This window comes from Eulemur rufifrons, chromosome 6 (assembly GCF_041146395.1).
Source record: "Eulemur rufifrons isolate Redbay chromosome 6, OSU_ERuf_1, whole genome shotgun sequence".
In the NCBI taxonomy this organism is placed as follows: domain Eukaryota; kingdom Metazoa; phylum Chordata; class Mammalia; order Primates; family Lemuridae; genus Eulemur; species Eulemur rufifrons.
Genome location: NC_090988.1, coordinates 95457107 through 95482317, shown reverse-complemented (window position 1 = coordinate 95482317; position 25211 = coordinate 95457107). Strand labels below are relative to the sequence as shown.

The following is a 25211-nucleotide window of genomic DNA, read 5'->3' as shown; positions in this document are numbered from 1 at the left end:
CTGCGTGTGCGCACACAGCCGCCACCCTCCCTCACATGCGCACCCGTCCACACCCACGCCACTCAGTCCCCACAGTGGTGGCTGATTTGTGCCTGTGAGCCCCCTGAGGCCAGGTTGGCTTCATGTCATGAGTGAGCCTGGCTGGCATGTTGGCATGGCTCAGCCAGTGCATGTGGAGGGGTGGAGGGGACGTGGGTGTGGGAGAGGGTCTGAGAACTGAGTTGCAATGGGCCCCAGGGCAGGTGTCCCTGAAGAGGGCGCCATTGTGGAGGGAGCAGGAAAGGAGTGGTGGGGCATTGGGAGGGTGCCCACAGCAAAGGGAGCCGCAGGAGGGAGGGCAGGGGCTGTGAGTGGGCACAAGAGCTCTGTGCCACAGCAAATGGCAGGGCTGGATCCCCAAGGCCCTGTGGGCCCAGCTTAGAAGCTGGGGCTCTGCTGGGAGGATGCCCGGGGACCTTGGAAGGATGGGGAGTGGCGTGGCCACCTGCGTCTCAGGTGGAGCATGAGTTAGGGGCCAGAGTGGAAGCTGCTGCGGACATTCAAGTGAGAAGGTGGTGACTCGGGCAGGGGAGAAGCAGAGGAGGAGAGGAAGGGACCAGGTGGAGGGACCTTCCAGGGCCGCAGCAGGGCCAGGTGTGTGATGAGGTGGGGGTTATGGCTTGGGTAAGACGATGGGGCCCCATTCCCTAAGGAGGGGGGAGTTCGCAGGGAGTTTAGTTGGGGACCTGGAGCTGAGAGAGCTGATAGAGGGGTCAGGAGACGGGTCTTGGCAGGGGATGCAGACTTGGGGGCCACAGGGTAGAGCAAGAAACAGGGAACAAGAAGACGAGAGAAGGCTGAGCGGTCTGCCTAGGGGCAGGCGTGGGGAGAAAGGGCGGTTGGATTTAGCCATGGGGGGTGTCCCCCCGCCACACACACACCGCGTCTCGGGGTCTTTCAAGGCTCCGGGCCCTCCTGGCCTCCCCTCCTTCTGAGCCCCAACCTGCCTTCACTCCGTGCAGCTTCAGGTAGAAGCAGTCGAGGGGCTTGAGGCCTTCGGGCGTCTTGACGTACTTGGGCTCGCCCAGCATGCCGACATACACTGTCACCTGGAAGTGGTTCTTCTTCTGGCACACGAAGGCGTCGTCGCCCACCGAGAAGTTGAAGCCCTTGTCGGCGTCCACGCGGTAGGTGAGCATGGGCCTGGGAGCAGGTAAGGCACTCACCCTGAGGCCCGACGAGCCACTTCCTCCCACCTGCCCCGGTTCCAGAGCAATTTCCTGCCCCGAACCCGGGACCCTCACACCACCAGTGGGGCTGGCCCCACTTCTCAGAAATGGAAACTGAGTCCCCGAGAGGATCCGAGCAGAGGTCCACCAACCCCTCAGCCAGTGTCCTTTCCTCTACTTCCTGCCTGGGGCAACCGCCCTGCCCTGGTGATGGGGGACGCAGGGCAAGACCCTTGAGGCCCACCAGGCGGGAGGGAACTGCTGAGGAGGGGCTTGACAGCCCCTCACCACGCTTGGCTCCTTCCCAGAAGGCTGCCTGGAGCCCCCTCCCTCGAGGGAGATGGGGCGAGAGGGGCCGCGTCTGCAGAGGCTCAGGGTGCCTGACAGCTGGTTGCCCTGGAAACGGTGGAACCAGGTGCCGGCTCTGCCGCAGGCCCAACCGCTGCCCACCGGCTTGCTCAAGCCCGAGGCACCTCTGGACTCACCCTCACACTCAGCCCCAGCTGGCCCCTATGTTGCTGGGGACAGTGTCCCAAGCTCTGCCCATTGGGGACCTCTAGGTGGCAGGAAAGAGGGCAGTTGTTGACTCATGGCTAGCCCACCCTCACCCGGGTGCCCAGGCACGGGGGTGGTCACAGGAGTGCCCTTGCTTGCCGGGGGAAGCTGGCCAGGGAGATTGCTTCTGAGCCAGTGGGAAGAGGCCTTTGGGCCTGGCTAATGTCTCCAGAAGGCCTGGGCTCATCACCTCTTCCCCGCCGGGGCTCTGCCCACCTGCCGGACCTAGCAAAACACCCAGGAAGTACCTAGGCCACCCTGGGTGCTGCAGCTGCCAGCTTCCTCACTTTCAGGTCTGGGGTGGCAGGGATGGCCCAAGGACTATGGAGGCCAGAGTAGGTGGGTTCTTCCATGCTGGGGGGTCCTGATAGGACCTCATGGGACCCTGCCCCCCATCTCCAGCCCTGGGAACTTCCAGCTAGGAATCCCACAAAGCCTGGGGTGCCCAACTCCAGGAGGCTGGTCTCAGCCACTGTTCTTGTGAGACGGCAAGTCCCAGCCACCTGGTCCATGCCTGGCAATGTCCACAGTGGGATAAGGGGAGTCGCCTTTACCCTGCCCGCTGGCCTTCTGGGGAAGTGGTCCCCACAGGGCTCCTGACCTGGGGTCTGGGCAGCTGAAGCCACGTGGGTGTTGAGGGAGAGCTAGGAATGCCCAGGCAGCCTCTGACCCATCCTCCCCACCCCTCTGCCCTCCCTCCAGGGCCGGCCCTGCTGACACTCAGCTTCCGGCTACCTTCCTGGAATGCAGGAGGAGGAGGGGAAAGAGGAGCCAGGAAACACCCATCCGCCCACTTCTCCCTGACTTGGTTCCCAGCCCGCCCTGGCAGGCACCACCTTCTCGGGGAGCCTGGGGCTGGCCTAGGTCAGGCCCGAGAGCCAGGCCCAGCTCTTCCCTGAGCCTGTTTGCCCTTCTGGGGCCATCTTGTACCCAGTGTGCTCCCAGGCCCTGCTCTAGGGCTTCGATGGGGTCCTGGGCTGGGGTGTCCCAAGATGGGGTGGCCAGGATGAGCGGGGAGTGGCACAGATCACTCACAGCTCCTTGTAGTTGGCGTCGTACAGGGTCGCCCACTTGTTCTGCTGATGCGGCTGCCACTTGATGGACTGGTAGTTGGGGTCCAGGTAGGAACCGCTGAGGCTATCATTGTCCTGTAGGAGGCCTGGAGGGAGGGAACGCCCGTGTGGGCCCTGGGCCCTGGCCCCACTCCCCAACTAGAAGGGTGGGCCAGCCATATACCTGGGGAGGGTGCACCCGGTGGGTGCCAAGGCGGTGTCTGGACCCGGGCGATGCTGAGGGGCAAAGAGCCGGGCCCCGGTGAGAGCGGGCCCTGGGGAGGCCAGGGTGGGGACGGGGCTCGAGCGGGGTGCGGGGGCAGGGCTGTCACGGTCCCGGGCTCCTGTTTGATCATTCCATTCAGCATCTGGGCATTGAGGGTGCTGGGGGGTGACTCAGAGTGCTTCCTCTTCTTGGAGGGGTGTGTGGGGAGCCTGGGGGGACAGAGGTGTGTGCCGTGGGGGCTGGCCCTCTCTGAGCCCCTCCCACTGGGCAGGGCCCACCCTTCTCCCCTCTCCACCCTGTTTGGGCAGGAGATGCCCAGCCCAGAGGACACCTCCTGCAGGAAGCCCTTGGGCTTTGCCCCCTTGGTGCTCCCCTCATGGCTCAGCATTGGCATTCTCTGTTCCATCACTCAGTGAATGAGTTAGTTGGTCCCTTCCTTCGGTGGCACTCTCAGTGTCACTCTTTACAGTGGGGCTCTATGGAGAGTGGCTCCCAGGCCACAAAGCCGTGGAAGGAAAGCTTCCTGGGGCAGGGGGTTTGGGGGCCTGCACAGCACCCTCTCCTTCTGGTTTACAAAACGTCCTGACAGAAGAATCCTCCCTTGGACTACATCTCTCATGAAATCCCCATACACAGAACAGAGAAAAAGACAATTGTGCAGGTGAAGTCAGAGTGGGGACCTTGGATCCAGGCCCAGAACCTCCTCAGAAACCCGAGGACTCCGTCAGACGCCCAGAAAGTCACTGGTGTCTGGGTAAGAGCACGGCCCCGGGCCTGAGTCCTGGCTCTGCCCTTCCTAGTTCATGACCTGGGCAGGCCATTTCCCCCTCTCAGAGCCTCAGTTTACCTACGTACCCACCAAATAAGGTAGTTGTGAGCAATTGCCCTGGCTGTAGTCCCCCAAGATACTCTGGACACGTGTGTATAAATATGTTGCCCCTCGACCTGCCCTGCGGAGCCTTCTGCCCTCCCGGGGTTCAGCCCCATCCCTACGTCCATCCTGGCCTGCCTGGCGCTGCCCTGATGCCCTCAAACTATATTCCCACCCTCGGGGGGCGGCTGCCCAAGTCTTACTCAGCTCCGTGTTGCTGCAGCAGCTGGTGCAGCATCTGGGACTGCTGGGTGTGGTGGAGATCGGTGGGCACCAGCCCCTGCCCCATGGCAGCATAGGGGGGGATCGGGGGCTCGGCCTTCATGTACAGGTCCCGCTGCAGGACAGGGTAGTGAGGTGGGGGCGGCGGGGGTGGCGGGGGGCCTGGCAGGTGGGCTGCAGGTGGGGGTGGGTGCTCCAGGCGGGAGGGCACTCCCACGTGGCACAGGGTCTCAGGGGTTATCGTGCGCAGAAGGTGGGGGTCTGCAGGAAGATGGGGGTGGGCGTCAGAGACTGACCTTACTGAGGTTCCCCGGCACCGGCCTCCCCTACCAGGGTCTCCTGCTTCCAGCTCCTCCTGAGCCAAGCCCGGGGCCTGCCCAGGAGTCTGGCTGGGCTGGTGGCCCAGGAGGGGGCTGGGCAGCCAGCCACTAGAGGCCTGGGCAGGGAAGCAAGACCTGGTCCAGGGGGTGAGCAGCCCTTCACCCCATCCTGGCCAGTTCCTTCTCCCAGGCCAGGCCCAGCTCCCTGGGGGAGATCTGAGCCAAATCCCAAGATCCCCCAAGTCCCCCAACTCCTCCCATGCCCGATCTTCCTCTGGGCCTCAGGAAGGAGTCTCCAGAGACCCTCAGCCCCAGTCCCTAACCAGCGCTCCTCTCCCCGGCAGCCCCTCTCCTGGGCTCCCAGGGGCCAGCCCCCCAGCCTGTGGGGGTGGCCCCAGCTCCCTTTGTTCCCCAGGAGGCATTCCAGGGATGTTTTTGGTAAGATAAACAGAACTCTTGACCCCTTTCAGGGCTGCCTGTGGTGGTTCTGCTCTTGGCCACCGGGGGCTGCTGGACCCCCTCCGAGGTGAGGTGGGCCCGGCCTGCGAGGCCTGCGCTCAGGCTGCACCCACGGCCTTCCCCAGCCGTCCACTTACCGCTGAAGGGCACATCCATGATGGCGCAGGCAGGCAGGCGGGTGGCATTGCCGGCAGGGACGCTAGCTCAGAGGCAGGGCCAGGCTCCCCACCCGCCCGTGGGGAAACAATAGCCAGCGCCGGGGAGTATTTGACCAGCGATAATCTCGGCCCGTTGGGCAGCCGCTGGCCCCCTCCCTCCCTCCCCGATAAGGCCGCCCCAACCACTTGCCCGAACCCCAGAGGGGGAGGGCGGTGCCCGCTGGACTCACCATTCACCTGCTGTGGGGAGTAGGCCTCGGAGCCCGAGTCCGGGGGCGAGTCCGGCAGTGTGCTGCGGGAGCCGGAGGGAGGGCCGGAGTGACCAGCAGGGCCCTGCCTCTCGGCCAGGCAGCACCTCTGCATGGTGGGGTCTCCTCACACCCACCATTAGCGACATGTCTTTGTACCACCCACCTGGGGGTGCCTGGCAGGGCCTGGGGCTGAGTTGTGGGTGGGGGGGTCCAGGTCCTGCCCAGGACCCTCTTAGACCTACTGGGCACTGGAGGGCCAGTTACTAGTGTCCCTCGTGATGGCACAGGGATTCAAGGGCTCCCGCTCCAGACCGAGGGGCTGGGCCTGCTCCTCTCCTCCTGCACCCACTGAAGCCCTGCAGCTTCCTGGAAATGTGAGGCCCTGGGGGCTGGGCCTGGGGAGGGTCAGTGGGTCACTGGGGGGGCTGCCCTGCCAGAGGCAGGTGTGGGCTGGGCAGAGGGCCAGCGCCGCCAGGCCTGGGTTTATTTTTTTCTTGCAGGTTTTATTTTATCAGTGGTTCAGGAAAAAGACAAACTCAACCCAAGAGGTCAACGCGTCCTGCATGAGCCCTGTACTTGCCCAGCAAGGGGCAGCTGCAGCCACGCAGGGTCCATCTCCGTGGCCATCCCTGGTCTCCACGTCTGGAAAGGCTCCCCACACCCTGCCCAGGGAGCTACCAGAAAGGCCATCACACTGTCATGGACACAGCCCTGGGCCGGTTCCAGAGTCCCAGTGTGCCCTGGACAAGCCACCCACCTTTGGGGCCTCGTGTGTAGACCTAAAAAAAGGTTCAAGAATATGGACCTTGCAGGTTTTGTGAGGATGACACAAAAATGTGGACAGGACTCAAACCTACACTCCTCCCGCCCCCTCCCTGCACTTCCCTGACAATGGCCTTGGGTTTCTGTATGTGTCAAGGTCTTTCACACTCTCCATCCCTGCAGTCAAATGCCCCAAGTCCATAGGACCTTGTGTTCCTTCCTCATACGTTCCTCTGGCTTCTCATTATTCCCGTTTGGTGCTGTATTGATTAGTAGCTCTCCCCCCAGCTGCAGAGGGAAATGTCTGTCTTGATTATCACCTAGACCTTGTCCTGGGCCTGGGTCCTTCCCCTGTTAGCCTCAGTGCACCCCCAGAATCCCGGCCGCTGGTTCCTGGAGAAGGCTGAGCTCAGGCAGCCATGTGATATGGTGGCAGCCACTTAGCAGGCACCTGTTGAATGTTAGTTTTCCTCTCTCGGCCCTCAAGGGGTCTGTGGCTTAGGGACAGCCTCATGGCCTCAAGCAGACGTCTGCCTTCTGCAGCAAAGTTCACGCTGGGCGCCCTGGACCTGGCCTCCACTACCGTCCCCCTATAAGGCAGGGCACAGGAAACGCTCCTGTCCACCCAGTGCTTCCTCTGTGCACACCCCCACTTACTTCACCGGGGTAAGCATTTGGGGGTTCGCTTTGCAGATGAAGAAACTGAGGCCCTGATGGAGGTTATGGGTTCCCAAGGCAGAAGGGGCCGGGGCCAGGCTTCCTGCACCTAGCACTTTATTATTCATCCACCCAGAGATGGGGGCCCCTGCCCCGGGCTGGGCAACCCAGAGCTGTCTCTGAGCTGCCTGCCTCTTCCGTGAGTGTCTGCCTGGGGGCTGCCCTGGGTCAGGCCACTGGTGCTGCCTCCTCAGAAGCAGAAGGGCCTGGGAGGAAGAGGCCTGGTTGGGACGAGTCCTTGGCTCTGCAGGGCTTGCGTGGGTGGGGGACCTCGTCAGCTAGATGCACGAGTGAGTAGGGGCTGGCACGGTGAAGGGTGTCTGGCTGCCCTGCGTGTGTGCACGCATGTGCAGGTGTTCCATGAAGGCAAACAGTCATGGCCTGCAGTCCTGCCCCTTCCCGTCCACTCTCCACACAGCTCTCAGAGATTCTTCCAGCACTTACGTCAGCCCTCATCACTCCCCTGCTTAGAACCCTCGTGGCTGCCCACTGCCCCAGAACAAAACCCATGAGTCCCTCCTCCCCTCTCCTCACCTACCCACGGGAGCCTATCACCCCGGCCCTTCCCACTGCCAGGCTGGCGGCCAGCACCTCCCAGGCCACGGCCATGGCCCACACCCTGCCTTGTCCCTGGGCCCCTGCACCCCCCACTCCCTGCCCTCACTCACCCTGGGGCATAGGGAGCCTTGGGCTCCGCCTTGATGGGGGGCCCAGAGCCCCCCAGGAAGGGCTTGGGAGCAGCACCCATGCCGTTGTTGTTATTGCAGTTGAGCGGGGCACCGTAGCTCGGGGGTGGGAGGGGACCATGGCGTCCTGGGGAGGGTCCACCCCCAGGGGGGCTCAGGTGGTGGACCCCGCTGGAGCCAGGGATCGCTGGCTGCCCGTGGGAGTAGGAGGCCGCATTGGCGGGTGCAGAGATGTCAGGGAAGCAGCTGTGGACAGAGGGGGAAGCTCAGCCCCAGCTAGGCCCCCAGTCCCCCGGGAGGCAGCCTCCCCCACCCCCATGGAGACTGCAGGGGAGTCAGCGGCTAGGAAAGGATGGGGAGCAGCTTCAGAGGTGGGACCACGCCAGCCCCCGGGTCCTGTCCTCACACTTCCCAGGTGAGGCGTGGAGGCCAGAGGGGCTGGGGCTGGCCCCGGGGCAACTCACAGGTCAGAGGCGTCCTCCTTGCTGATGTATTCCTCCAGGATGCTGGTGTCTATGTTGGAGGGCTCCAGGGCACCGTTGATGTCGTGGCCTGCGGGGCAGGGGAGGTGAGCCAGGGAAGGGGTCTGGCTCCCTGCAGACCCTAGGCCCCTGGGCGCAGCCCTCTGTCCCCACCCAGGCTGGGCCCTCCAAAACATATGCCCCCAGCCCCTCCCTATCTGGGTATCCAGGTGGGGGTGGGTCCTCCACCCTTTACCACCTGACGCCCCTCCAGGAGCCCACAAGGCCACCTTGAGTCTCCAAGGAGGGGAGAGGCCCAGAGCATGGATCTGGGGCCACAGAAGCTGATCCTGCCCCACTGTGCCTCTTTCTAGCCATTCGAGTCCCTGCCCCTCATCTGTAAAGTGGGGTTACTGTCCCTCTGTCTCATGGGGTGCTCTGAGGAGCACACAGGTCTTTATGGAGTGGAGTGCCCAGTGGGTGCCCACTGGCCGTGATGGCCGAGACCCAGCACGGACAGGCCTGCCCCGGCCTCCAGCGGTCAGTTCCAGATGGCCCAGCTGCAGCACGCGGGAGCACGAGGCCTAGCTGGGTGGGACCCCACATCCGGGGGCCCCATAGGGCTGGGGGGGCCTCCTGCACCCCAGGCCCCCAGCTGCAGCGGGGAGTGGCGATCAGGATGGAGAGGGCCCAGCCTACCCCCATCTTCCAGAGGAGGCAGAGGCCCAGAGAGGCAAAGGCTGGCTCGGACCTCACAGCAGGGAACCATGGCTGTCCGCGCCCTGCTCCTCTGCCTGCCCGCCCTTCCCTGGGCCCTCCCGCTGGCCCCGGCCCCATGATGGGGAGGGGCTCACAGAGAAAGTTCGGCCCAGTGTTCTCGGGCACCACGAGGGGAGGCGCTGGCCTTTCCCTCCCAGGGTCACCTTGCGAGGGGAGCCAGAGGGCGGGGTGATAAGGGGGCTGACGTGGGAGATTCGTCAACCCCGATAATGGAGGGCAGCCCCATCCACACTGCTAACCTGGGCTGGCCAGCCCCACTGAGGCAGGAGGGCCCCTCCCACAGGCCTCTGGAATCTGGGGTCTGCCCTCATGCCCCTTCCCTTTCTGAGACCTGGAACAGAGCTCATACAGGTCCAGGAACAAATTCTGGCTCAGGCACTCCCTGCTGTGTGGCCTTGGGCAGGTCACATACCCTCTCTGAGCGTCAGTCTCCTCCTTAGTAAAATGGGGACATGAACAGCTAACACTTCACAGGGCTGTTGTGAGTATAAACTGAGATAAGGTCTGAAAAGTGCCCGGCACATAGTGGGTACTCAGCAAATGGAGTGGCTGTCCTCACTTCCCAGCCCCCAGAGCCCTGGGGTCCCTCGGAGCCCCCCGCCCAGGCCCCTCCCTGGCCCCGGCTGGCATTTCAAGAATGCTGAGCCCCGCTTAGGTGATTAATGAGCAGCTAAGCCCTCCGAGGAGTCACGCGCTGCCTGCGACAGGCCAGGCCCTCCTGCTGCCCCCCACCCCCAGCTCACCAGCTGGGGACAAGGGACACCCACCAAGCACCACCAGCGGCTGTCCAGGGCCCCATGTGGCCAGGGCAAGAGGAGCTTTTCGAGCCGGAGTGACCAGCCTGAATGGTTCCAGGACTCCCGCCTCTGCTCCGGCCCCCACCCTGTCCTGGTAACCACAGTTCCCATTGACTGAGCGCCTACTGTGTGCCAGGCACTCTTTGAGCCAAGTATGTTAATAGCCATAGGAGTTTATCATATCCAAGGCATCCTGTAGGCTCTTCACGTGCAGTGTGTCACTTAATCCTACCATCCCATGACGGTGACCGTGACAGTGAGAGTGACAGTGATGGCGGCTCATACGGAGTAACTACCAGTGTTTTTCAACACATAATGGTGACGACGATGATGACAGTGACGGTGACCAGGGCTCACACCAACTGAGTGCCTACCAGGCCCAGCCCTATTCTAAGTGCTTTTCACCCCGTGACCTTGGTGTCATTATCCCCATCCCCACTGTTCCGAAAGGTCAAGTCTCTTGGTTCAAGCAACACAGCAAGGAGGATTCAAACCCAGGTGCAGGGGCCGACTTTAAGAGGTAAGGTGTGGCTGGTGGCTGCCTACCTTCCCCAGCCTACCTAAGCTGTCCCATCTGATGTGCTGGAAGTTTCCTTGGGGAGGATCCAGCCCTGAAGTGGGGAGGGAGGGGGTACTGGAGCGTCACCCCCACCCTGGCTGCTGAAGCTGCAAGTTTCTGAGACTGAACTTGAAATCTACAGTGAGTGATGGGCTGACGCAGTCATGGCCTTGCTATTTATAACAGCCCAGCCCCCTCCTCTCTTTCTCCTCCTCCTCCCCCCGCCAGGAGCACTCCTAATCGCCCCTAATCCTCCTGCCCACCTCCCCCGGGATGGGGGCCTCAGGCAGAGGCACCCTGGGAGACCCTAACAAGAACCAGATGTGGTTGGGGGGAGGAGGGACCCTCCGTGCCAGGGGCCGAGGTGGACGGAGGACGGAGGAGGGAGGAGGGAGCCGATGGGGCAGGGTGGGGGTGGGCCAACGGGAGGGGAGAAGTTTGAGGGTTGGGGGCTTGGAGGGCCTCCTGAGGAACGCTGACCCCACACTGTCTTCTCCCTGGAGGCCTGCCTCAACTTCTCCCCACCGTGTCCAGACACCAGGCAGCGGCCCCGGCCTGCCCCACCAACCACACTGGAGATTCCTAACAAACACTCCGGAGCCCAGGGTCTGCTGAGGCTGGAGCAGAGCCCCCAGGAATCCAGGGTGGGGCAGGGTCCCCTGGGATCCCACTGTTCTGCTCCCAAAGGAGCCCTAAAACATCACTGGATCCTAACAACAGGGATCTGCCAGGCAAGAAGCCAGGCAAAGGACACACGTCTTATTCTGATCCTCAAGACCTCCCTGAGCAGAGGCCAGGCGGGGCCTGCCAGAGGCTGCCCACGGCCCAACAACCAGGAAATGGCACCATGAGGTCACAAACCGGCATCTCTTTCCTCTCCCTCCTCAAATCCTTCAACAACTTGCCACTGCTTGGATAAACCCAGAGCCCTCCGGCAGGCCAAGGCCTGGCACGGTCCCTCCCTCCTCTCCACAGTCCACCCCCTGCCTCCTTTCCACCCCCCACCCCACATCAGGGCCTTTGCACATGCTGTTCCATGCTGTTCCCAGCCAGAGAAAGCCAATTCCCGTTCACTCTAGGTTGTTCTGGCTTAAATGTAAACTGCCCAAAGAAGCCATCTCTGACTCTCCCCTTCTCTTCAGGGGACCCATTCTACTTTCTCCTTACTCTCCTGCCAGCACAGACCTCCCTGGGCAGGGTGCCTGTCTGTCCCCAGCTGCCCGCTGCCCATGCTTGCTCACTGGCTGACCACTCTGTGCCCAGCCCCATACCAGGCCCTTTACACGGCTCGTGTTGTCTCATACCAGCCCTGTGCAGGTGATGTTCTTTTTCCCCATTTCACAGATAAGGAAACTGAGGCTCAGAAGGCTCACAGGGGCGGGAGCTGGCTTAGGAGCACTGCCCTATTCCGTCTCTCTAGGATATGAGTATCCCAGCAAATAGCAGGCACCCAAGAAATGTTCATGGAGTGAATGAGCCAAGTGGCCAGCAGGAGACTGGAGCCAGGCCTGCGAAGTCTGGGGACCTCAGCTAGGCCACGCCGAGGTCAGGGTCCAAGGCCAGACAGGCCCCCTCCAGGTACCGCCCTGGCCCCAGCCACTCCTCATTAATTACACCCTTTATTACCTGCCTTCAACAGGAGCCAGACACGGCCCCTCCCCGGGCAGGCTGGGATCCCGGCTAGGGGGAGGTAGCCCCTTCCCATCCTCTCCCTCCTCTCTTCTCCTCCCTTTAGGGCCACCCAGCTAGGCAGGAAAGGGGCCCAGGGCACCCAAGCCAGGTGTGAGAAGAGAGCGGGTGGGGGCCCAGGTGGTCCCTCCACTCTGGACCCCTCCCACCCTCCTCGTGCTCATCCCCCCCCCACCAGCTGTGGCCGCTGGCTGAGTCTCGGCCATTGTCCCGGGGGACGGGGGAGGGTGGGGACCCGGCACAGTGGGAGGCTTGTGCCCTGCCCACCCCCTCCCTGCCCCGTCAATGGGGCACTTGTCAATTCATGCCCCAAACATGGCGGAAATCCCGTCAGCCACGTGGCTGCGGGCAGGGTGGGCCAGGGCTTGAGGCTGCTGGCCAGGCCTGGGTGATCCGAACCTGGGGTGCACAGGGCACCAGGGTCCAAGCCTGTCCCCTGAAGACCCTAGGTGCCCTGGGCGTCCAGCCGAGGCATCTGAACCTGAGCATGCCTGACTCCAGGCAGTAGCCAGGGACCAGTGTGGTAGTGGCCAGGGGGCTGCCCACCTTGGCATCCCCACAGTGCCCTGAGAGAGCCCCCGGGGCTTCTAATGGACCCCCACGTCCCTGCTGCGAGGGCCTCAGCAGTTGACCTGACCTCTCTGAGCCTCAACTTCCTTCACTATCAAGTGGAGCATGAATCCCTGCATCGTGGGGTGGTCGCGAGCCTTGAATGTTGAATGAGGCGACACTCCCAGGAGGCCAGTCTTCAGTCGATGATAGCTCTGCTTCCATCTCTCTTGGGACTGCCATCTCCTTTCCTGCCCTCACACCTCTGCCCAGGCTGTCCCGCTCTGCCCGGGGCCTCTCCGCCCTGCTGCATGTCTGCTCTGGAGCCTCCCTCTGAGGCACGACCGGTACTATACTATTATTCTTGCACATGCGTGGCACAGCCCAGCCCCAGGCCTTGGCCCCTGCCATCCCCTGCAGTGGGTAAGCCTTCTGTGACTGCCTCCCTGGCTACCCAGGCAGCCCCTCCCCAGTCACCCCAGTCACAGAGGGCCCCCAGTGCTGTGGTTCTCCTCCCAATGTCCACTGAGCTAACCAACATGCTCCAAACAAGTTCACGCTGGGGCAAGGCACAGTGGGCCCTCACCTCCTTTGGTTTGGATTTTCTATCTTTATTAATATGATCTGCAACTGCTAGCTGTCCCTGCTTTAGGCTTCAACTTATGAAGGCTTCAACTTATGATCAGAGCCTTCTCAGTCAAAATGCCTTCCAGTCAGATGCCTGATAGTGCCAGCAATGCTTCGCACCTCTGCATGAAATCCTTAGTTAACTCAGGCCAAGAGCCACACCTGACAAAATGTTGCTCAGGTCCTTAAACCAGAGCCACAGTTGCTTTTGTTCCCTCCCGTCTTTTTATCAAAAATGCAGAAGAGCCCCACAGCCTGCCTGTAGAGACCCCTCTCTTCCAGGGGACCCAGAATCTTTAGCCACCCCTAGGCTACAGCTATGTCCTCCCCTAGACCCCACACAACTGCCACCCTGTCCTCAGGCCAACACAAGGCTGAACTCAGAGCCCCAAGATGCTCCCAAGTCAGCGCCAACAGAACTGAGGCCAGTGGCTGTGACCTGTTCTTAGGGAACCCCCACGCTGGTTCCCAGGGATCTCTGCTTTGCTCTGGGGGCCACAGCCCTGACTCCCCAAGGCTGAGTCAGCTCCCACCCAGTGCCCTGACCCTGTCCACAGGGTCCAGGGCAGGCAGGCCACAGATGCAGCGTAGGTGGGGGCAGGTCTCCCCCAGGGCTACGTGCACCAGCGTGCCTCCCCAAACGGCCACACTCCAACACTCATGCGTGGACAGCAGGGCACACCCCGCAGTCAGGTACCCACTGACACGCACATGATCACGTGCCGGTGTGCCCGCCACTCAAGCATAGCACCAACACATGCACACGGTAGCCCACGTGCGTGCACACCAGCATTCTCCACGTGTGCTCCTTCAGTCAGCAATTATTTATCGAGCACTTATTATACATCAGGGATACAGCGGTAAATACGGCAGACAGATCCCTGCCCACACGGAGCTGACACTCTAGGGAGCGGAGTCAGACGACAGGACAGATCAGTAGAATACATAGCATTTTAGAAGGTCCCAGGCAGTGGGACAGCCAGTGCATAGGCCCCGAGGCGTGAGCACGCCGGGGCGTGTTCACATCTCAGCATACCGCACAGGCCTGGTGCCAGGACACAAGTGCACACGGTGCTCACAGACCCCATGGTGAGCCCAGACCACACGCACCTCCCCGCGGGCACAGCTTCGCATGCACAGGCCACGGCCCAACCCAGGAAGACCTTCCTCCTCCTCCTCTTCCCTTCAATCCCCTCCCCATCAGCTCCAGCTGGAGCCCGATCCCACTGAGTGAACTTAGTGTCACAGGCCGAACTCCCCCTCAAAGGCAGCCCCCTGCCTTCAAGCTAGCAGGGCAAGGGCCTGCGACTCCCCTCCCCGCCAGAGGAAGAACTGTGGAGAGAGAAGAGAGGGGACTGAGGGAGGCCCCAAGGGAGGCAGGGTCCCCAAACTCCACAGAGGAGAGACAGGCCGTGGTTGAGCTAGGGGCTCGGGGGATCCAGGTCAGCTGGAGGAAGAACTTTCCTCACTGATGTGACCGGAGGCAGAGGGACGACAAGATGTCCTGGAGCCCCCGTCCGTAGTGCAGGCCAGTGGGGGCTCTGGACCCAACTGTCCCCATACCCAGGAGCTTGGCCCTTCTTCCCCTCCCACTCCAGGCCTCGGTACTCTTGGGGTCAAACTGCTCACGTCACACAGCTGTGACCATCTGAGAGAGGGTTCTGGGGTCTGGAAAGGGCGAGAGCTGGACGGACACCACCTAGCATGGCCAGCGGGGTGGGTCAGGACCTTCAGGATGCAGGGAGGAGCAGCCCCCTTCTCGGCTGGCACCGACTGTACCCCAGGGTCCCGTCCCAGCTCTGCCGTGGCCGCCCTGAGTGAGCCTGAGGTGTCACCTTCTTCTCCTGCCCCAGCGCCCTCTCTCAGAAATGAGGGGGTGCCACCTGCCTCTTGCAAAGAGCTCTGGCCTGGGTGGAGCCCCTTCCACCTTGCGTGCGGCAGGAACAAGTTCCGCATCTCTGAGGTGGAGGGTGGGGCAGATGCGCTGGATGTGCCAGGGACAGGACCAGGCATCAGGGCCACGCAGGGCCAGAGCTGCCAGGGCACAGACCCCTGCACACAGAACATGCTCAGCAAGGCTGATGGCTTCCCTTCACCTCTGGAATACGTAGCCCAGAGAGGGTGAGGGGCCTTCCCAAAGCACACAGTGCCAGCCGCAGGGCCTCAGCCCAAGCTTGGGGGCATCGACCTATCTGTGGGTGAATAATCCTCACGGTGACGGTGCATGACACCTGCCATAGGCCTATAGAGCAGCACTGTGCAAGCCCCATGGGACAATCACCTGGATGAAGGCTGACTTTGGGGAGCATCCCCCAGCCAGGCCCTGCACGGGCACTATCTCGCCTAACCCCACAGGGCACTGGCATGACAACTGCATTCCCATTCTACAGGTGGGACGATGCAGGTCCAGAGAGCGCAGGGACATGGCTACAGGCCCAGAGAGCGCAGGGACATGGCCAAGAGCAGCAGAGCTGACAGCAGACCCCAGCTGCCCACCCCAGTAAGTGCACAAAACCGTAACATCATCCACGGGGCCACCTGCATCATCTCTGAGATCTTGGGATGGGAGAGGAGGCCCCCCCCAGGCTGTGAGGGAAACTGAGGCCCAGAGGAGGGCGCTAGGCCATGAGGAGGAAGAAGGTAGCAAGGAAGGCAGGCCACCCAGGCAGGGCGGGGCCACCCCGTTAATGATTCAGTTAATAATTTCTGCTCCGAGTTCCTTATCGGGGAGGGCAAAGTCCAAGGGCAGCAGCCAATCAGCAGCCCCGCTGGGCTGTTACCCAGCAGCCTCTGCTGCCAGGGTTCCCCTGTGCTGTAACCCCTTGGGAGTTGGGAAGTGGGGGGCTGGGTCCCCAGGGAAGAGGCATGCCCTCACAAGCCCTCCTTGGCTCTGCCTAAGACCCCAAGGGGCACTGTGACCGGCCCCCAAGACCCAGGAGAGGCCTGAGGCCAGCTGGTTGGTGAGGGCATGCTCCTCACCCCTGCGCTGACCCCAGGCCCTCGCAGAGAGGCACTTCCCAGGGCACACCCCCACCCCGCCACCTCTGTTCACAGATCCATTGTTGCCTCCATTGTCCCAAGAACATTTCCTGCCTCCCCCACCCCTGCCCTGTGGCCCTGCACTCTGTGTCCGGGACATGGGATGAGTCAGACCCCCCACTACCATCTCCCCTCCCACCTGGGCCCAGGACCTGGGCAGCTCTGGCAGTCAGCTCCACGGATGGGGCCTGGGACAGGAGTCCTCCAGGGCTTCTCCTGTCATCTCCCTGCGAGTAGGGCTCGGCAAGCCCTGCGCCTGGCTGCCTCTGCCACCTGCCTACTCCCTGTGTGTATCCCAGACAGACAGACAGCCTGAGCCGGGGTGCGGTGCCACCCCCATCGCACACCCCAGTTCAGCCCCAGACTCTTGTCCAGGTGCAGGTCCTCTCTTCCAGTCGTCAGGCTGATCTCTGGGGCCTCCTCCTGCCCTCTGGAGGCAGAGATACTGGTCCCTGACACGTGGCCCCCCAACCCTCCCCCAAGGCCCCAGTGGCAGAGCAGAGAGCTGGGGGTTGGGTGTCCGCTCTGGCCAGCCCCGGCCAGCTCTGGCCAACTCCCTTCTCCCGGCACCTCAGCCAGTGCCATCCTACGCACCCACCCCATGGCTGGGGGAAGGGCAGCTTTCAAACCAGGATCCTGGCACTCTGGGGGCTGCAGGGAGCCCAGCTCCCCCTTTGTCCCCCCGTCTGTCTCATCAGGAGGTCATGAGTTTGTCTTTGTTTGATGGCTAAAAAGATGACATTGGAAGCCCCTGCTCTGGTCCAACGCACCTACTTACCCTGGGAGGGGAAACGAGGCCAGAGAAGGTGACCAGGCTGGCCACCCATCAGGTTCAGAAGTCGCGATATCTGGGGCCTCCCACCTCCAGCCCCGGTGGGGCTCCAGAGGCCAGGTGGAGGCACCTGCTGGAAGCCCACTTCCCTCCACACCCACCTGCTTTCTGGGGCACTGGCTGCTCACTTGAGCCTCATGTGCCCCTACAATCAGGGGCCAGCACCCGCCCCCTTCTAGGCTCCAAAATGTTCCAGGGCTGGGAGATGAGCCTCTTCAGGACTGAAGGCATCATGGAAACCTTCTCTGCCATCCCCTTCTGTCTTGCAGATGATGAAAAAGGGCCCAGAGAGGGCAGAGATGCTCCCTGGGGCGTCTCTGGGGGCACACACAGGGTACTCAGCTCAGTGGCTCAGCAGCACCAGAACCTCTGAGGGCTGGCAGGATCCTCAGATGCTGCCCATGCCGTCCCCAACCTGGCTCTGGGGTCAGAGCCCCCAGCCAGCCAAATGACGAGGAATACACCCACACCGAGACCCCGTTACCTGCTGGGAGCCAGTGCATCCTGCCTGGTGGGTCCCCTCTCTGCAGGCCCTGTGCCCGCCGATCTGGGCTGCCTTGCCTCTGTCCAGGGGATTAGCTGGGCAGTCACGGGGGCCCGGCTGTACCAGCCTCGAGGGGGCCGCCCTGTCCCGGCCTCCCACCCGAGGCCCAAAGCGCCTTAGCCCCCAGCCCACCGCCGGCACAGGGCAGGACCCAGGACCTATGCCTGATGTGCCTACGGAGGGGACACCACATCAGGTGAGGGGTCTCGGAATGCTGCTGCCCCTTCGGCAAAACCCTTGCCCAGGCTCCCAGCCCAGAGCCAAAGCACAGACCCCTCTACCAGTAGTCTAGAGGGAGTGACCTCGGCCAAGCTGGGACCAAGACGAGAACTCAGGTGTCCCCTGCCCCACGTGTGAGAGCGCATGTTGTGCCCACGTGCTCAGGAGTGACTTATCCACCCGCAGAAAGCCCAGCTTCCCACTCCCCCGCACTGCCACGCTTGGACTCACAAGCACACCAGGCCCTGTGGCTCCCAGGCGCTCCTTCGCACCCACACCAGGGTCCCACACACACCATCGCCCACCCACACCTCCCCCCATCGCAGGCCCTGGGAGCACTTCTCCAGCCCGGCCCTCCTGGGCGGGTGGCCCACTCCCGCCCCTGCTCCCCACAGACATTCTTGAGTCTCCTCTTATCTCTCTGGAGGGAGCAGCACAGCCTCCCAGCCAGGCCGCATGGCTGAGCCGTGGCGTCAGCCCCCGCCCCTCCCACCACGGCCAGGAGGGAAGTTTGGCTCAGGAGGCAGCAGCCCGGCCAGCCAGGCCCCCCACCCCGCTGCCCGGGCCCAGGGTCCTGCGGGAGGCGGCCCTGGGGACATCCTCAGGAGTCAGGGCAGCTGGGCCCATGGACCATGTGGGTACCTAGCAGGCTCAGGGCATCCCAAACAGTGTCCCCCAAGCAAGCACTGCTGTTTCCGCTCCTCTTCCCTGGGGGTCCCTAAGCCCCATAAAGCCCCTCAAGAGCTCCTAAAGGATGCACAGTGCCTGGGGAGAACAAGAGCCCTGGGACTGATGGTGGCTGCCTAAGACCTTCACATGGCCCAGCTGCCTCAGGATCAAATATTTCATCTAGTCCAAGCCTGGTTTCTTGGGGCCTGGGTGCACTGGGGTGTCCAGAATCCTGGAGGGGGGTGCCCTTCCCTGGGCTGCTCGGCAAGCAGGAGTGGCCAAGAGTTCCTGCCCCCCAAGTCACGGAAAGAGAAACTGAGGCAGAGAAAGGCCTTCCTTTCTCCTCCACGGGACTCCAAAGGGCTCTGGGGACTGGGCTTAAAACTTGGGTTCACACTTCTGAAAGGTTCTGAATGCACCAAGGAGCAGTGTGTGGCTTAGGGACTGGGGAAAGGGTGGGGGCAGGGGCTGGGCCCCCAAGGTAATAGAGAGGGGGTCCGGCTAGAGTTCTAGGGAGGTTCTGAGAAGCAAAGTGGGCTGGGAGACCTCAGCCTGCACCTCCCCTCCTCCTTCCCCTCCCACACCTGGTCCCATCCCTCCAGAATCCAGCACTCAGGGAGGAGGGACAGCCCTGGAGGAGGGCCGGGGGCTGCTCAGGAGGAGGGGGGATTGGTGAGATGCAGGAGCAGACCTCCAAGACCAATGTGGGGGTGGGGGAGGAAGAAAATATTGTGGGGTGTGCATAGATCCCATCCTGAGGAGGGTCCTTTCAGGGTCACGGGGAGGAGGTGAGGTCACTCCTTCAGGGACAAAGTCAGAGGAGGCATAGCTCCAGGGACAGGTGTGGGGGGGACATAACCCCAGAGGAGCCTCACAGGGCTGGCAGGATGCAGTTCATAGCACTGGGAGGGTCTCGGAGAGCAGAGGTGGCTGCTGGCAGGGATGCCAGCTTCAAGAAGGTTCCAGCCCCAGGAGAGCATGCTAAGGAGGGTGGTCCCAGCCCCAAGTAGGGGAGGAGCGGCTGCTTCAAGGGGAATTTCAGCCTTGGGAGAGGGGGCGGCATTGCAAAAGGCAGGTGACAGTCTGGAAGGGGGTCCCAAACTCAAGGGGCCCCTAGCCTCCTGGAAGCACAGTGGCGAGGTCCCAGCTACTAGGACTCAGGCACGGGGGAGGGTGCCAACCTGAAAGGCACACAGGGGGTCTTGGTCTCTAGGCACGGGGGCCCAAACTCTGGGAAGCAAGCTAGGGGTCTGGGGTGCCAGCCTCAAGAGACATGGAAGATCCCAGAAGGTGTGCTGGGGGTCCGGTTCTGGTCTGCTTGGAGTTCCAGAGAAGCACAGTAGAGGATCCCCAGACTAGGGAAGTGTTCTGGGGGAAGGGTGTCACAATTTAGGGAAGACTCCAGGTCCTGGAGAACTCAAAGGAGGTCCGAGACTGAAAAGGGATACCGCCCCAAGGAAGCTGCGAGATAGGGGACGGGGAGGGGACGCTCAACTTCAGTGGCGGTAGCAGCCTCCAGGAGACTCCGGGTCCTAGGAGCCACGCACGGCAGGCTGGTCCCAGCAGGAGAGCCCCAGCCAGAGCAGGCGTTCTGGGGGGTCCCGGCGTGGTGGAAACACAGCGGGGGGGCCCAGTCCCCGGGAGATCGGCTGCAGGTTCCCAGCGCAGGACGGTCGCCGCCCGCGCTGGCCCGCGGTCTCTCACCTTCGAAGAAGCGCTGCAGCGCCTCCGTCTCGTCCACCACCTCCATGTCCGGCCTGCCCGGCGCGCACTCCGGCCGTGGCCCCGCTACAGCCCGGCCCGGGGGCGCGGCATCGCCGGCGCGGCCAGCGCGACAGTCCCGGCTCGGCTCCGGCTGCGGTCCCGCCCGGTTCGCCGCCGCGCTCGCCCCCTGCGCGGCCCTGGCCCGGCCCCCGCCCGCCCGCGCGCCCCGCCCGCCGCGCCCAGCGCCCCCTGCCGGCCCTCCGCGTGCAGGACGCGGCTGCTCCTCGGGCGGCGCCGGGCGCGGGGGTCGGTCCCGGCCAGTCGCGGGGCGCAGGAGCCCGGCCTGGGGTCGGAGCAGGGGGGCGGCGTCAGGGTCGCGGTAGGCTGGGTGGGGCTGGGGTCAGAGGCCACCCCTGCTCCCCCGTCCTCGCCCTCTCCTCGGGACTCGGAATCCAGACCGCTGAGACGTCCCACAATTCCTCTGTCTCAGCAACAATGACAGTCTGCATTTAATGAGCAAGTGTTATGTGCCCAGCCGGCACTAAGCACTTTACAGGTGCTGTCTCCTTTAGCACCCTGCCGTGGGGATACTATTAATATCTGCATTTTACAGATGAGGAAACTGAGGCTTAATGAGGTTAAGTGCTGTCTGAGGAAGTGCTGTCCTGTCGAACTACTGTGATGATCGAAATGTGCCCTGTGTTGTCCCCTACGGCAGTCAGTGAGCACTTGAAATGCGGCTACCGAGACTGAGGAAGTGACTTGTCAATTGTGTTTAATTTTAATTAGTTTAAATTTAGCCCTGTTCAGGTGGCTCACGCCTGTAATCCCAGCACTTTAGGAGGTCAAGGTGGGAGGATCACTTGAGGCCAGGAGTTCTGGACCAGCCTGGGCAACACAGCAAGACTCTAAAATAAAGAAATAAATACATAAATAAATGTATGCAAATAAAAATAGTCACATGTGGCTACAGTATTGGACAATGCAGGTCTAAGAGTTTCAAGGTCATTAGGGTTCAGAGCCAAATCCTGGCTGACCCCGGAATCCAAGCTCTCGTTCACTGCTGCCTCCGAGCATGTCCTGGATAAACGCACTGCCCTCAAGCCCTGCCTACACCCTGAGTGCCTCCTCACCTCTGTCCTGCCCAGCCGCACAGCCTGGCTCCTCACTGATCTCCTCTGCAATCCTCCCAGATCACTGTTTCTAAAACATAAACCAGACCACGTCATTCCTTTGCTAAAATCAAGGGCTTCCCTTGGCACTCAAATAACACCTGGAAATCTTGCCCTGGTTTCTGAGGCCTTGTGTGATCTGCCCCTGTCCGTACCATTGACTTTAGCTCTTCCCTTTCTCTCCACTGCTAAGCAGCAGCCACCACGGCCTCCCGTGCCATCACTCAAACTGCCAGGCCCACACTGGCCGCAGGGCCTTGGCACATGCTATTTCATCAGTCTATATGGTTGTCTCCACATGGCTAGTTCTCAGCAGTCAGTCTCAGTTCACATGTCACCTCCCTGGTCACCAAACCTAAAGTCTTTCTACCTACCTGGGACTTTCTTTCTTACCAAATGTCAGATAGTTATTTAGTGTCAGTTACCAGCCTTCTTGCTCTGGAACAGAAGCCCTATGAGGGCAAAAGACTTTTTCTGTCTTGGTCACTGCTATAGCTTCAACACCAAGAACATTACCTGGCACATAGTAGGTGCTCAATAAGTATGTGTTGAGTGACTAGACTGTGGCATCTTCAAACTACAGAATCCTGGCCCTCTAATAGCTTGGAAGCAGAGAATTCTGGACTCCCAGACCCAGAGAATCATCCCACGACGGAGCGGCTCAACTCGAAGCCTCTTAGGACCCTTCAACACGGAGAGTCAGAGCTGGAAAAACCTATTGCATCCCACCACTGGTTGGCAAGCGACAAAACCAAGGCCCAGAGGGGTGGGAGACTTGCTGGCAGATCAAGACAGCAACGGAGCGAGTATCCTAGAACTCGCAACTCTGCCTGAAGTGGCCCCCTGGAGGAGGGTGGGGCACAAGCCAGGCTGCCTTCAAAGCTGCTCCCACCCCCAGCCTCCCTCTTGGCCCTCAGTGGCCAGCCATGGGGGAGGGGCAGCCAGTGCCCGAGCCCCAGATGTGGTCCAGTCAGCAGTGGCCCGCCGAGGAGGGTCAATGCCACAACAGTTCTGGGGCTGGGGGAGGGGGTGCTCAGGCCGGCGGGCGCCTCACAATGAGGTTTTGTCCCTCTGGGGGCCGCTCTCGGAGCTGTTGCTCTTAGATATATAGGATGGGATTTTGCTGGTGGCCCCAGCTGTGTGTGCTGACCATGTTCCCCCCCCACCCCGCAGGGGCTGGGCGGAGAGGGGGGAGAGGGGCTACACTGAGACGCCTATTCTTTCCCTGCTGATACACCCAGAGGTTTTTCTCCCTCTGCAGACTCCCTTAAGACAATTGTTATTCTCCACGCTGCCCCCTCCTCCCCCCCCAGGGTCAGGCCTGCCCGTGGACAAAGTAGACACCCGCCCACACCATGCGATTTTTTTGAAGTGAATTTATTTTATGAGTTGCCTCGGACCAGCTGGAAAACCAGCTTCTCTACAGGCCTCCACGCACCCACAGGTCCTTCCTCCACATCCCACACGGTGCCTACACGCCCACCATCTGAGGGCCATCCGGGGGGCTGACCTTGCCCTTGTCTTGCTCGTCAAGGGCTAGGGTGGAAGGGAAGACAGGCATTTTGTCCCTAGCACCCCAACTCCATTATATTACAATCTATCAAGAAGACAGACTATGCAGTCTCTGGGAAGTTGGGCAGGGTGGGCTGGAGGAGCCTGCTATTCACCCCATAGGAGCTGACCTGGCTGGGGGTGCTCAGGCCCTGCCGCCTCCCCTGATTCTGCTAGGTCACTGAGCAAAGGAACAACTATCTCCAGGGGTTTTCATCTCTGGACTGGGGGAGGAGGTGGCTGAAACGTCCCAGACTCAAGGGCTCAGCCGGGAGCTGAGGCTGCCCGCCAATGCCATAATGAAGTTGGGGCCCAAGCACGGCTGGGCAGAGATTGGGCCAGGGCAGTGGCTGGGCTGGTGAGGGAGCCCCAGGGAGGCTTACATAGAGGGGACTTGAGGGGTCGCATCCATGGAGAGGAGTCCCCCACTGCATCCCAGCTTCCCCACCAAACCACAGTGAGTGAGGGGCCAAGACTTCAGCCCTAGCCCAGCAGACATGGCTGTCCCCTGTGGCCAGCGCAGCCCGTTCTCTGATCTGCCCTCTGTCCTTGGAGGCCCCATCTGTGAAGCACGGCTCATTGTTCCCACCTCACAGTGACAGGTGAAGTATAGGGAGGTGACAAGTGAACAGTGCTCTCTCCAGCTCCAGTCAGTTCCCGGCACCCCTCACTAGCCCTGGAGTGGCAGCAGGACCAGGAGGAGGTGGGGGACAGAGGGTAGCACTGGGGAGAGAGGCGCAGGGTCCTAAGGGTTAATGAGTGGAGTTGTGGAGGCCAGCCCAGGAGGAGGTAGAGCCCTGGCCTCTCCACCCAGGACACCTGGCCTCCTTGTGGGCCCAGACAGCCCTGGCATCAGCCGCTGTCGCAGAGGAAGAGAGGAAGGTTCAAAGCGGGGTGAGTGTGAACCCAGTGATCCCGTGAGGCGGGTTGCAGCTTCCCTGGACTGGGGTGCAAGGGCACACCTGGGAGTCCGGCACCTGTGGCGTAGACCTCCCTCCCCGACTGCAGGAGCACAGAGACCGGAGGGCGCACCCCAGGTCCTGGGTGGGGACTGGGAGGGAGAGTGCTGCTCCCGCCCTGCCCAGCACCTCGCGAGAGCCCTCCGCATCCCTCGCTCAGCTGCGTGACCCTGGCGAGCAGCAGAACCTCTCTCTCCCCTTGCTTTCTTCTGCTTCTGCTGCGCTCAGCGGACAGGATAATGTGCAGGCCAAGGAGACCTGGGTGGGAAGAACCTCTGAAAACCACTAGGTGAGGGTGGGGGCAGAGGCCTAGACCAGGAGGCCCAGATTCTGGTTCCTGGTCTATGTGACCTTGAGCAGGTCTTCATCCTTACCTGGCCTCAGTTTCCTCTTCTGTTCAGAGGTCATGGGTGAAGACAGGCTCTGAGGCTGAGAGCACTGTTCTATCACCTTTTCCAACCCCTCACCAAGTAGGGCCACTCTAGACTTGAGGGGGCAGGCAGGGTGGGGAAGGGGAAGGTTGGCGAAAGTTTGACGGCGTCAGTGCCCGGGCCAGACTCAGCCGCCGAGGCAGGACTGGCTGGCGGAACAGCGCCACCTGCTGTACAGAGGGGGCAGGCCCAGGCGTGGGGCTGGCAGGAGGCCCAGCAGCCTGCCTACCCCGGGCCCCTCCAGCCACTCTCCTGGCCTCACTGCCCTGGAGCCAGGCTGGGCTGGGGTCCCTGGGGTGCCCTGGGCCTGGCCACATATTTTGTGCCCTCCTAGGGAAGCTCTCAGCAAGGACTTCTAGTGGCCCCTGCATTTCAGTGCTGTCCTGCTGGGATCTTCCACTCCTGTCCTAGCTCTCTGCACTGGGGGAGGGGTAGGCATGGTCAGACCAGCCTGGTACCCCAATCTCTGGCTCTACAGTCTTGGGCAGCTTACCCCCTCTGAGCCTCCGACCCCTTAGGGAGGAAAAAGTGACTAACAAGCTATAGCTTTCAGGGCTGTAATGATGTGGTGAACACGAATCCTCTGGTACATCTCTCACGCAAGCAGGACTCCACAGTGGCTGTCCTCATGCACAGGGGCTCTGAGGGTCTTCTGCTCCCTCACCGCCACGCAAAGCATGGCCTTGGGCCCATCTTTGGCAGAGTGGGAGCCTGTTAGAAATGCCGATTCTCAGCTGGGAGGCCGAGGCGGGAGGATCACCCGAGGCCAGGAGTTGAGACCAGCCTGAACAAGAGCAAGACCCTATCTCTACAAAAATAGAAAAATTAGCTGGGTGCAGTGGCGTGTGCCTGTAGTTCCAGCCACTCAGGAGGCTGAGGCAGGACGATGGCTTGAGCCCAGGAGTTTGAGGGGACAGTGAGCTATGATGACGCCACTATACTCTAGCTTAGGCAACAGAGTGAGACCCTGTCTCAAAACAAAAACAACAGCAACAAGAAAAGAGAAAAGAGGAGAGGAAAGAAGAGAAGAGAACTGCAGACTCCTGGCCCCACCCCAGCCCCACCGAACCTGTACATGCATTTTAACAAGAGCCCAGGTGAGTCACGGACACTGCGAACTTTGAGAAGCCCAGATGTAACCC

General features: G+C 61.9%; 1 protein-coding gene across 2 annotated transcripts in view; it reads right to left on the bottom strand.

The window, feature by feature from the left end:
* MYRF (myelin regulatory factor) overlaps positions 1–20059 on the bottom strand; it is a 32871-nt gene extending 12812 nt beyond the window's left edge. Inside the window, exons 1-8 of one of the 2 annotated variants that reach the window (XM_069471468.1) lie at positions 19957–20059; positions 7952–8039; positions 7470–7733; positions 5302–5363; positions 4116–4395; positions 3000–3250; positions 2799–2922; positions 987–1182 (exon numbers count right to left, since the gene is read on the bottom strand). In XM_069471468.1, coding sequence (XP_069327569.1) covers positions 987–1182; positions 2799–2922; positions 3000–3250; positions 4116–4395; positions 5302–5363; positions 7470–7733; positions 7952–8039; positions 19957–20002 — 1311 coding nt within the window. In that variant the 5' untranslated portion in view covers positions 20003–20059. Of the gene's footprint in view, positions 1–986; positions 1183–2798; positions 2923–2999; positions 3251–4115; positions 4396–5301; positions 5364–7469; positions 7734–7951; positions 8040–17304; positions 17324–19956 lie in introns of those variants that run through there. The other variant, XM_069471469.1, reaches the window with a different exon arrangement.
* Between the last annotated feature and the right edge of the window lie 5152 nt (positions 20060–25211).